Source organism: Copidosoma floridanum, unplaced genomic scaffold, assembly GCF_036245765.1.
Source record: "Copidosoma floridanum isolate Cflo_tuat_1 unplaced genomic scaffold, Cflo_Japanese_pri ptg000019l, whole genome shotgun sequence".
NCBI lineage: Eukaryota > Metazoa > Arthropoda > Insecta > Hymenoptera > Encyrtidae > Copidosoma > Copidosoma floridanum.
Genome location: NW_028321896.1, coordinates 12754141 through 12767002, shown reverse-complemented (window position 1 = coordinate 12767002; position 12862 = coordinate 12754141). Strand labels below are relative to the sequence as shown.

The 12862-nt window shown below is 45.9% G+C and overlaps 1 protein-coding gene across 2 annotated transcripts in view; it reads left to right on the top strand.

Annotated features, from left to right (window-relative positions):
- The window catches only part of LOC106642296 (T-box transcription factor TBX20), a 34510-nt gene extending 27387 nt beyond the window's left edge, over positions 1-7123 (top strand). For both annotated transcript variants that reach the window (XM_089593138.1, XM_089593139.1), the window contains 2 exons: positions 5926-6002; positions 6505-7123. In XM_089593138.1, the coding sequence (XP_089449264.1) occupies positions 5926-6002; positions 6505-7123 (696 nt within the window). The remainder of the gene's footprint in view (positions 1-5925; positions 6003-6504) is intronic.
- Positions 7124-12862: the final 5739 nt, after the last annotated feature.

Genomic DNA, 12862 nt, shown 5'->3' with positions numbered 1-12862 from the left:
CGCTTATAAATTAGACTCGTGAATTGTACGCTCACGCGGATGAAAAATGTACCTTCGTTGCATCGATTCTCGCCCGCGAGCCGCTAACGAGAAACAAATCGTTGACTCGACCGGAATTCCCTCGAGTGCGACGTCGTTACGTTTGTCCGTGTATTCGTCGCGTCACGCATGTGCCCTCCCAAGCTGATGTAGCTTTTTACTCCTTTTTCATCTAGATAAACGATGCCGATTAACAATCTATGTATACGTATATATACAATCAAAATTCTATTATTACAAAATTAGAGCTTACCATCGCTCGTCAAAACTATAATGTTTGAGCGATAAATCTCCAAGTCACACTGGTCCAAACAATCGTGTCCCCAACCACAACGAGACCATTTGATCTTAATCCACGATGAAGTTTCAACAAATCCCTCACACACACACACGTACCGATTCGAGCACGTGCGATCAAGTGGGAAGCAGCCAACGTGGTCCAAATTCATCCGTATATTCCCACAACATACACATACTTAACACAAGCGCTGAAAAGCGGATCATCGATCAAGCATCGGGGCCGCATCGTCATATCTTCGTCGTGTCCAACTCCGTTAATGACCCCCTTCCCCGGCCCACCCTCTCTCTCTCTCTATGTCATTCCTTTCAAGATTGCGATTTCATCGAGGCGCCCCAGCCAAAATCGAACGCGCGAGCACATATTATATACACACTTCCGTTTGGTCGCGTTATTAATGATACCCACTTATATAGAAGCGGACCTTTCGCTAATATTCCTTGTACACCTTGTATAATGGCCCATGGTACGCGATAAAATCGCCGGCTCGTTTTCGTCGACGGTCCGTTATTTATTGTACTCGATGGGCTCGTCGCTTTGGCGCCCCATTGCCTTGCGCAGCTCGTACGTACCCGCTGTCAACGGTGCCGCTGCAGATTTTTCTTGCTTCGCTTCTCTTCTCTCTAGAGCTCGAGTGGCCATAGTGTAAATCGTTTTGGGAAAACGGCCAAAACTGACCTCGCGCTCATCGCGTGTACATGTATACGTGTGTACGCTGAGAGCCAGAGTGTGAATCCGAAAACGAGACGATAGGCTCCTGCGTCGTTGTGTAAAAAGCGTCCGAGGAGGGATCATATTTTTCCATACGGTTCAGCTGCTCCACCTACTTTTGTCGCTTTGGGCGCAAAGTGTCCCGCGAGGAATGTTTATACGATGGGCTTGCCAGGATGGCTGCCAAAAGGCAACGTGCAATGGACAGTGTGTGTATACTGTGCTGGACGATGTTGAAAGATGTACAGGAATAATGTACATACTTGACCGATCGGGAATTTTCAATTTCCATCCAAATGGTATTGCTCTATGATTATGGCAATGAGGGAATTGCTCTTGCGTTGGCTAAAACGGAAATCCAATCGAAAAGTATTTTCACTTAAACGTATACACCTAATCCACGCGTTGGCTCGAGACACAATTACTATACAAGTGTCTGTTGGTTACATCCGAAATTAGAACCCTCCCCTCCCCCCCAAAAAAAAAAAAAAAATCTCTTGAAATTTACCGCTGAAAATAAAGCGCAAAAGCTCTCTCTCTCTCGTCTCGATTCAGCTCCGATTTCCAAGTGGCACCAAGACTCCCCCCTGTATACTTAATACGCCCTTGCAACCGTGACAGCTATACGTACACTTGCCACTTCTGAAGGATGATCGACTTTGCCATTCGACTTGGCTTTTTTGCCTCCTTCTCCTCCTTGGTACACCCACCCGAGCCACAGGGCGTCTGATGAATCTCAGCGCTCCGCAAGTACATGCACGAAAGTTTGTTTGCTCGGGTATAGTGTACGGAGGAAGGAAGTCGAGAAAAACGAGGGATCGAGGGCGGGGGGAGGGGGGGAAGCGGAATGACGCCTCCTCTGCCCCTCGCTATATACTTACTTACGGTGGGTGGTCCCCCAATTACCAAGACCGAGGAGGTTTCGCGCTGCCGTGGCAGCACGTGCTCGCGCGCGTCGCCCTCGTAATAAGACACTCCCGCTCGGTTTTAGTTACGACTCCTGACTGACATCATTAGCCAAACACATCTGGCCCACTTCCCCGCCGTAGATCTTCTTTCCCGGCCGCTTTACGAGATCCATGCGCACATACACGGCTTAGCCTCTCTTTTTTTTTTTTTTTTCCCTTCTTGTTGCTCGAGGAGGCGGTGAAGCGAGGGGCCTTTGATCGGCCGCCCTTTCGTCGCGAGATCGGCCCAAGAGCGCGAATGACGACTCGCTACGTACACGCCACCCGGTAGTTCCGCGCGACTTCCAGATTTGTCGCTTCGTTTTGATCATTCGAGCCAAAGCTCTTTTCCTTTTTTTCTCTTGGCACGTTAGCGCCCGCTCTGCTGGTGCGCCACTCCTGAAGGTACGCACTTTGTTTTTTTTTTTTTTTTTTCCTCCTTTCTCCAGAGTTATCAGAGCCGATGGGGTTGTCGGGTTTGAGTTATACGCCCGATTTCCTGGGAAAGTCCTTTTGGGACGTCGCGCGCTCGATGTCTCGATTAGCCGAGATGCTTTCGCGGGACCGCAGATGATTCATGGTTAGTCGTTCGCGTGAAATACTTTGGAAGGGAATTGTTCAACCATTGCAGTTTGGGCTGTACCTTATATATTTCTCCTCTCGATTTCGTCGTACATGTACGATGCTCGAGCGTTGCGTAACTCGAGCACTATGTATAACATCATCATTTTTTTTTTGTCTTTTCTTTGTTACTTGCATATAGTGTCTGTCGCGCGATTGACTAAATACGAGTGAGCCGACATGTTTGCTCAATTAATCGTCTTCGTCCTGAAACTAAAAAACAGTTTGTGCGATTGCAGCCAAGAGTACCCTTTCCGCCTTTGCGTACGAACCTCGGCAATTGCCGTCAGACCTATTACCGAAAGAGTAGCCATGACAAACAACGTGCCAGCACCGAACTTTTGCTCCTAAAAGCCAATATGCAGAGCCTATCGTTTTTCTTCGTCTACTTTATTTTCTTTTTCTTTAATTTTTTTTTTTTTTTTTGGCGCACATACCATTCGGGAACATAACAGAAGACCGACGATTTCGGCTCCTCAACTCGCCAACTGTCACTCACTTTCCTCATTCCCGAGCTCGTCTCTTCTCTTCCTTCTTCATCGCCTTTTGACTCGCCGTGCGGGCCACTGTACAGACACGAGCGTGGGCGATAATACGCGCGAGCATCGCGAGATCTGCCGTTAAGTGCTCCCGCGTGTCGTGAATGCCAATCCTCATTGCCCGACCGTCGTAAAGTGCCAAAAACAGGCAGCAGCAGCAGCAGCGCTTCTTTCACCCCCCTGAGCTTTGCAATTTATTTTTCTTTCCTTTTCTTTTTTTCTTCCACCCCGGCATACCTCTTTCGCGCCCTCGAACGGAGTAAATCAGATCCAACACGAAAATGCTAAACTTCGTGTATATAATAATATATAGGATTTAAGCGCGAGAGAGCCTCGGCTTGTCGAAGCCCAAACGTGTACATATACATACACAGTCAAGCGCTCTCACGCGCTCAAAGCTGCTGTTCCTTCTTCTATTCCACGGGCCGTATCCTCATCCTCCTTTGCTGCTGCTCAAATTTCCAACTCCTCGCCGATACAGTTGCTTCTCTCTCAGGGGTGGCTTACTTTTCTTCCTTCCTCCTCGTCCTGTTGCCACCTGTACATCCGTTCGGGGCGTCCTGGGTGGCCAGGGTTTACGAATATACTTTAACCCCCTCCCCATTCGTCTCCAAATTTATACGTATATAAGTACACGTGCACTGGCCACGAGCACGCGCCAAACGCGTATATCAGAAATCGGGTTCCATACGCTTATACTTTGCCGAGGATGCGCGTCCAATGTAGGGGTGGGATGGTCCTTTTTTTTGAGCCGATGAGAGGGGCGATGCGCCGATGCTTTGGGCTTTTGACTTTTGTGCGTTGATGGTGCGGGTTTAAGGGGGAAAGTAAGCGTTTTTACGTGAATGAACTTGCGTGTGAGAGTTGTGAGACCGTGTCGGGTAATAATATAATAGAGGAAATTTTTTTGTTTTTTTTTTTCTTAAAGAATCTTCAATTGGTTCACCTCTTTTGTAATGGTTTTGTTTTTTCCAAGTGTCATGTGATCATAAAAACATTTTTTTTTTCTTCCGCCGTGTTCTCTTTCTGTCACTTGATTACATTTCATTTTTTCACTTTTTTATAAGTATACGCCTTATTTGTACCTTTTCTTCTGTCATCTATTTTACTTTCGTTGTCAATTGTTTCTTTTCAAATTTTTCTCCTTTTATCACAACTTTTTTGCCTTCCTTCGCACTCACTCGTCTCTTTCGAGCTCCCCGATGTTTACTAACTGATTGTTTTGTACGCTCTTTTTCTTTTCCTCGTTTTTTCCAAACCTTCTTCACTGTTTTTTACCGTACCAAACCTTTTAATGTGCGTCTTTGCTTTCTTCCTCCTTATTCATTTTTTTTTTTTTTTCCTTAAATTCATTTCCACGTTAATTTACATTTATTTTTATCAATTGCGTCCGTTTTACCGTGCACATTAAATTACATAATTAGAAACACATTTCCGCCTTTATCCGTACATCACTGTGCTCTCTTTTCTTATTTGCCTGATGCCTATACAGTTTATGCACTTGCCTAATAAGTGCCTTTGCTCCTTACATCCATGCAGCAGCCGGTCTGCAGTTAAACGCATCGACACCGATTTCACCCTCGGTACTATCAAAACTCTCGAAAACTACACCGTCTAGTAGTTATCACATCCTACATGTGCACACGCGCGAAGAATCCACGCCTAGGAGAAAAAAGGCGATGGTGCATCCGTATACGAATGTAATTTGAGGATCGAGCGCAAAGTTATGAAAACACCGGCACGTGAGTGCATGTTGGTAGTAGCTGCTGCGTGTGAGGTCCTTGACATATGTATAATTACATACTTAATGGGCAAGGACGTAAAACGCGATAATTGATAGCCAAATGTTGGCGGCTTGTCATTACACTCGTGCCGCGACTCTTTTCGCTTGCTTAGGTATACTTGTACGTATAGGTAATATTATGCCCTCGCCGCCCTTTACGACCATACGTACCGGCCACTTATATGCATAAAAGCCACCGGTGCACGCTGCATATATACTCGCATACCCACACGACTGTGAGAACGAAACGTCCAAGTTATCCTCGGCTGTACTACTCTCTGTGATTATATTCCGCGTGTTCGCGATTAATCGACGCACCGCCCGAGTAGCCAAATAATGGTCAACGCGAGCGGCGATTGTACGCATTGAATCATGGCATAAATACAATATACGATACGTATATACGCAGTACATAACTCGATTGGGGAAGTATACAGCGAAATCGATTGCCTTATCCCCTCTAGGAACAAACGACATCACGTATTGGAGAACAAGAAAAAAAAATGTATACGTATACTCGTTTTACGACGCTACAGGGTGGATGCCAATGTCGTTTTCTTTCTTCCCGGTGCTCTAAATTTTCAAGCAGACCCGAGGAAGGAGCGTGCAACACCCAGCCTCTAGGAAGGGGCGATATCAGCAAGTGCGCCCCCCCCCCCCGATTTGCCCCCTTATACTTCGGCCCCATCCCCGCGTGCGTCGGTGCTAATTTTACGAGCCGTTGGCTCCCGGATCGATGCGCCCCGAGAAAGACTCTCCACCCTCGTGTCCTTTAGCGCGTTCGCTCTCTCACGGATCGTTGGGCGCACGCACTTGATTTTATGTTTTACACGACAGAGTTGTACATATATTGTTGCAGCTGCGTGGGACTATGATTGCTTACGGAGATTGCGCTCGTCTCCCCTGACGATGTGCGCGGCAGTATAAAAAAAAAAAAAAGGCTGCGATTGTATTGTATCCTTCATTTTCTCTGTTTCCGTGTTACAGATCACCAAACTCAAGATAGACTGCAATCCTTTCGCCAAAGGCTTTCGGGACTCGTCCAGGCTCACGGATTTCGAGAGGTTGGTTCAATTACTTTACATGTTGTAATTTGATTCCTCCCTGCCCCTCCAACGTGTACAGCCTTTGATCGAGCCCAAACTCACCCCCGTCCTTGCACGATACGTCTGACACGGTACATATACATTTTCTTTCCTCAATGTCCAGGCTCACCAAATTTTAACAAAATCATTTGGACAGGGTGAGCCGAATTTTGTAACAGTATCTTCATAGTAAACTGTCGTCAAATCATTGGACAAAGTTTCTTTAGTCGTGTACAGTCATTAGTTTGTTTTTCCCGGTTTTCCTGAAAATTCTTAAAACGTAACACCCTTCGGGGCAAAAGCAATCGAGGAAGTTGAGACGTGCTGTTCACACGCTGTACACACCCCCGACTCGATCGGCACGGCAACACCATCCATCCCCGACATCCCTCAAGCGACAATATCATTAATTTTCCCAGCACCCATGAACTATATAGGATAAAAAACACGTGCTCGCGGCAGGCCCGATAACGGTTCACAGTTACCCTTACAGAGAGACGATGGAGTCCATGCTGAACGAGCAGCACACGCTGAGGTTCCCGCACCGGTTCCCCTTCGAGATGGACCAGCTGCAGTCCAGCGCGGCCACGGGCAACCTCAGCCTCGAGGAGAAGGCCATGTGGGCCGCCCGGTCGCAGATCATCCTCCGGGCAGCGGCAGCCGCCGCGGTCGGTCCCTACGCCCAGCTGGTCAGCCCCGCCCTGGTCTACCCCGGGGTCGCCGCCGCGGCGGGCTCGAGCCACCAACAAGCCCACCAGCAACAGGCAGCCGCCGCGGCCGCTGCCGCCCAACAACAGCAGCAACTGTGGTGGGCCTCCAGCCTCGGGCCGACGCTCTTCGCTGCGGCCCACCACCAGCAGCAACAACTCGCGGCCAGCGCCGCCCAACAGCAGAGCCCCGGTGGTGGCCCGGCGGCGCCCCGGCCCGTCTACCCCTCGGCCCTGAGGGACTTGGCCCACCACAGGTTCTCGCCGTACTCGAGGACGCCGCTCAAGTCCTCGACGCAGATCGGCTCGACGCGCTCCTCGCCCTCGAGGCGGACCACGCCCTCGCCCACGGATAGTTTGGGCAGGGAGGCCCAGGACCTCTCGCCCTCGTAGTCGAGGCTGACCCGCGCGCAGTCGTCGGCGTACTGATTACTACACAGTGGGTGTGGAGGTTTTTTTTTTTAGGCGCGTGCATGGGTGTATTGGGGAAATCGGTGCGAGTCGGTGAGCTTGAATCCATATATAGGTACCATTTAATCGTTGGAAGCAATTGTGCTTTTTTTTTTTTTTTTTTTTTTTTTTTTTTTTTTTTTTTCTTCAATGAACGATGGAGTGCGTCTTGTACATATGTGAATTTTAATCGTGTGGCGCGTACGTGTGGAGATTTCAGGCAATATCCGTGTTGTTTCAAACTCGCGTAGTTATTAAGAAAATGTCGGGAGAGTGGTGGTTGTACATAATTATACGCGATCGATGAGACGAGGGAGACAAAGGGTATAGGCATAACCGGAATCGTATTCTGTGTCATAGAAAGCTGTGGCACCGGGGGCTGTTTTGACGTCGTTATTCAAGTGACAGAGGAATCATTTGGCAGTGTGCCCTTGCGAGTATATTTATGGTATGAGGATCCGCGGCGCGAAGGTGACATTTATTGTTTTACTTTTCAGTATTCGGCTTTGATTGTGTTATTTGTTGACCATTCGATTCTGTGTTAACGTTGTCGATTTGTTTTTATGATTTTTCTAACGCATTTAAAAAAAAAAGGGCACAGCGTGACGTTGATTTGCGTAAAAAAAAAGCTACATGTATTCTCGTGTGTTTCTTAAGGTGACACGCAACGTTGAGTATAACATTGTTGGATTAAAAAGGCTTGTGTCATTGTCGAGAGGAGCAGGAATGCGCAGCCATTTTTGGTCGAGCTACTGCCGTGTAAATATAAAATAGAGTCCTCAAGTGGCGAAATAACAGAAGAAAAAATTCACGTATCAAGAGCGTGCAAAAACTCGTACGAGATCGATGAAGGTGGTTCGTGGAAAACGGAAAACAATAATCGATACTAAAGACCTTCGCGATTATCACCGCTCGCTCGTACACGCGACGAACAATACGTAAAGTGCGATATTTCGAAGTGCAATAATATTCGTCATTAATTTATAACGAGAAGCAAATGGAAAAAGAAAGAAAAGAAAAAAAATAATGTTGGAAGCAATAATAGAGCAGGCGAAATTTTGACGAAAGAAGAAGAAAAAAAAAACGATACTTATAATTATACTACGTCTCAGCTTTCCGATGAAACGAATGAAATATCCCGTCTTACCCTAATGAATATATTGATTCGATAGCGATAAGTTTAATGTAATTATATTAAGTTTTATCAAGTTATTTATTTTATATTAAACGAATTCAAGACAAAAAAATGATAATCACGTGCTTTTATTCCAATGTCTCACCCCCCCCCACCCAAAAAAAAAAAAACAATTATACACATGTAAATTTACGCATAAATGTTGCAGTAAACGCACGGTTAATTATGCACGAGGCAAAATTGCACGTCCAGGTGAGTACCACAGAAAGCAAGTCGATCGATGGATGCTGATAAATAATGGACAAATCGATGGACGCATATTCACCAACTGACCATACCAAACTGGCGCACGCAAATATTATTATTCGACTCTTTGAAAGCGAAGAAAAAAAATTCATCTTTTTACACGAAAACTCGAGAAAAGCTTGTAAAAAAAATAAAATAAATATAAATATATGTGTACCAATCGTAGGGACAGTAGAAAAAAAGTCCAAAGGTTAATTGGCCTGCTAAACTTTTCACGAGCACCACTTTTCTCTCTCCCACGTACTCTCGTTCCCTTTTCCCGCGACCGCTTCTCCGTACACACAAACACACCGTCTGTTCAAACACACCGATGCAGTGGTACAAAAAACCCAGCGAATAAGAAAGAAATAGAGTCACGAAGAGGCGAGCGTGTAATGACCGGTACTCGGGCGGAACTCGATATTTCCGACGGCCCCTCGAATAATCGCTCGCGCGAACTCTACTTACGGGCCGGTCTCTCGCTCGCGCGCGAAACAATTTTCCCTCCATCAGCATTTACTTACTCTTCTTCTTTACACGGAGCTTCGGCGTCTCGCTATTAAAGGATGTCAATCCGCGCCGAATTTACACAATTTATCTCTGATTTAAAAAAAAGGCCTTTGTTAGCCATTACGTAATCTGATAAAAAGGTGTACATGTAATACCCACTTCTGAGACAATTAAAGTTGTTTTTTTTTTTTTCACAATCGACTCACGCACGCAAAACGATTCGATCACGCGACGTTGCAACATCACCGCGAGCGTGTGTACCTACACACCGTGACTAATAATTATTGTTCCACTGATTGATTGGAAAATCGGGCGCGTTTGACGTCGTCGTTGTTGTCATCCGCCACGCAGAGGCCGGAAAAAGGCCCAAAGTCGTGTATATAACTCTCGACTCACCGACCGACCGACCGAGTGACGGACGGCGATTTAATCTTACGCGATAATTGCGGAGCTCGAAAGACTCCGGGACACATCTGTGCGCGGGTAGGTGCATGTATATATATACTTACCTTCGTTCTCTCCGTGCCTTCTCGCGCCAATTGAAAATCAACGTTGCATAACTTATTAACCTCGACGGGCGTCTTGTTGTTTGCGTTTCGCTCCGTGGGTTTCTCTGGAGTTTCTTTTTACTTTTTTTTTTTTTTTTCCTCTTTGCTACAGTTGGTGGTGTGGTCATCGAACAGAAAATAAATTTTTTAACGCAAAGTTAATGCAAAATGAATTTTTTTTTTACTAATAACAAAAGGAAATAAATAATATATAACTCGATACGATTGAATTGTGAAAAAAATTCAGCCAATCGATTATTGATTTGACAATGATTATGTTCGCGCCGATCGAGATGAAAAAAGGCTATACAAGCAACGATGCCTGGGAAAATCGAAAAATTAAACGATAACGCGATAAAATCGCAAGTACTCGGTATGTATTGGACACGTGCATCGAACGTCATAATTTCATCGTTAAACAACGATAAATCTGATAAGCTATATTTTTTCAGACAAAAAGAATAGCTTATAACGCAGACGCCCTCGAGAGCTCATCCCATCACCCAAAAAAAAAAAAAAAAAAAGTGGCAAAATCGTCACAAATCATCGTTTCCCATCCCGTTGTCATCGTTTTACTCGCAAATTTCCTCATTTATGACCTCACGAGGCGGCCGTAAATCACCCTCCGATTTAACAATGCATCCGATGCCGCGCCACCGACGACCACTCCAAAGAGGGAAAATTCCGCGTCCAACCCAACACATGTGTAGGTAACAGCGCGCGCGTCTTTAATTAGAAATTCGTCACGCGCGTGGCAGTGCCTGCATATATGTGTACAGCACATCTTGCCACCGAAAAAAGCGTTTCGGAACTCGGGGCCGACGAAGAAGAAAAAGAGCGATAAATTACTCGGATCGACCGAGGCCCGCGGCCGTACACATCCTCGTATTTCTTCTTCATTTGCCGCTTCAATATTTAATCACTTTTGCTGTTACCGTTAATGAGCAATTGGCGAAAGTAGGAAGTCTTGTATACGTCATCCTCGATCGGTATCTCGCGCTCCGCAACCGATGGACACATTACGCAAAATGGCATTGATCATGTCCCGAGAAGGTTTAGTTTGCCACTCGTTACACGGCAAAGTTGCACGCGGCTGCGGAGTCGCGGTGGGTCAATCTTTTAGCCGTAAATCAAGCGTGCGACGATGGGCAAAAAAAAAAAATAACTACACAAAAGAGGCATTACTCGCGGTGCTGGTCGACTACTCGCTTACTCATATACGAGGAAAGACGGCGTCGCCAAGTGCGGAGGTGCGTTGGAATTAACATAACGTCGCTGTAAATATCGTTGATGGGCAATATAATATAATATATATACACGTACAACGTAGTGATGGGGTTGAAGAGGATACGAGGCAACTCTTGACGCGGGCAATTTTCAAAAGTAGATCCTTGATGGGTGATACGCGAGATACTTTTTGTCAAATTTTACACTTTTTTTCGAAAAGTTGCTCAAAAAAATTTTTTTTTTCGCGGGATGAAAGAGTGAAAGAGTGGTCAATAAAATAACGAGCACCTTTTTGGTTTAATGGAAATTTCAGCTTCGACACGCGTCAATCTGTATCCTTTTAAAAATAAAATCACGGAAAAAAGCCAATTTGAAAAATGTTTTTTTTTTTTTTTTTTTTTTTTTGAGTCTTCATGATGAACTTGAAAAATTTCGGATTCCAGGCCAACGCGTCACATAACTCAGGATGTGAGGTATATACAGTGGTATATATGTATGTTGTATAGGAAAGAGCCAATGGTGTCGTTACAAAGTCATTAGGGCGATGGAAACTTTCTCCATCCCCGTCACGATTTCTTGGGCTTTTTGTTAATTCTCACTGTATAGCATATTATTCCCACAGCTGTTGCGGTAGGTACTGCACACACGGGGCGCCCTACATATACGTATAATGTGTATACATATGAGAGCTCGCGTGCGCGAAATAATTTCATCCCTCCGCCTCTTTATTTGAGTACACAAAACATTAGCGGGCCCAGCTTGTGTGTGTGTGCGCATTATGTATCACGGGCATCCCTTATCCCCTCGTTCTTCCAAATGGCAATTCATTCCCTCTGATTTTGCGTTTTGTTCCCTCAAACATATGTATATATATAGGTATAGTTTACGTGCGCGATTCGTCTCAGTCGAGTGGGCCACGGCGCGGCTTCGGTAACGACTTGGTTCAGGAGACCCGCGCCTTACAGGAGCCAATGCTCATCCAGCGTGCAGTCGGTTAAATCGTTAATTACCTACTCCTCCGCTCCGAGCCCACGCTATACACCGTGCGGATAATATAATGAAAGGGAGCTGCTGCCATATACGGGAGAAAGAGACATGTGTATATCGCGCATATAGCCAGAGTTCAAGCAAACTGGGAGGAAATTTAATTAATTGGTTAATCAATTTTTTTTTTGTTTTCCCTACTTTCAGCAAAATGAAAAATTCAAGGGTTCGCGCTTTTTGGCAGATGTCCGTTGGGTTCCCGTGTGTAACCTGATACTTATCGCCTACTCTCTCTGGGGGTGTAACTGTTATTACATATACATACAACGCGCGTATAACGCAATCATCGAACCGCACTCAAATCAGCATCGACGCAACGTATATTATACCAAGCAGCGGGTAACAATCAATTGTTACAGTCTTCATGATCCCTTGGGTAAGCCATATATATATATATATATATATATAGTGGACTCCCGTGGAGCCCCTGTGACTTTTATCCCCCTCCTTGTATTATCCTGAATAACACAAAACTATATATTATACACATACGAAAAGCCGATGATACCACCCTGCAAACATAATATATGCTCATATACATATACACGTAGAGACGGACAAAGCTATATAGCGGTACTGCACATGCAGGGGCAAAAGTAATGAACTGATGAGGAAAGAGAGAGAAACGCCCACTTCCGGCGATAGCGGGGAACCAATTCGCCGGTGCGCGCTACTCCTTTACCACCATGTACACCACGGAACAGCGGCGGCACGTCCCTCGATCGCGTACACCTATATACCCTCGTTTAGCTGCCGCAGTTGAGCGCGAGAGTTACTTAGTGGAGCTGGATAGGTATACCTATATACCCATACGCGAGAGACCGCAAAGTGCGGGAAGAGAGGCGCTCCGGAATCATGTCGAAAATTAAGCGCCCCCCCCTGCCCCTTTCGCATCATCTGGCCCCGTCCTCTCTCTCTCTCTGCTCTCGTTTG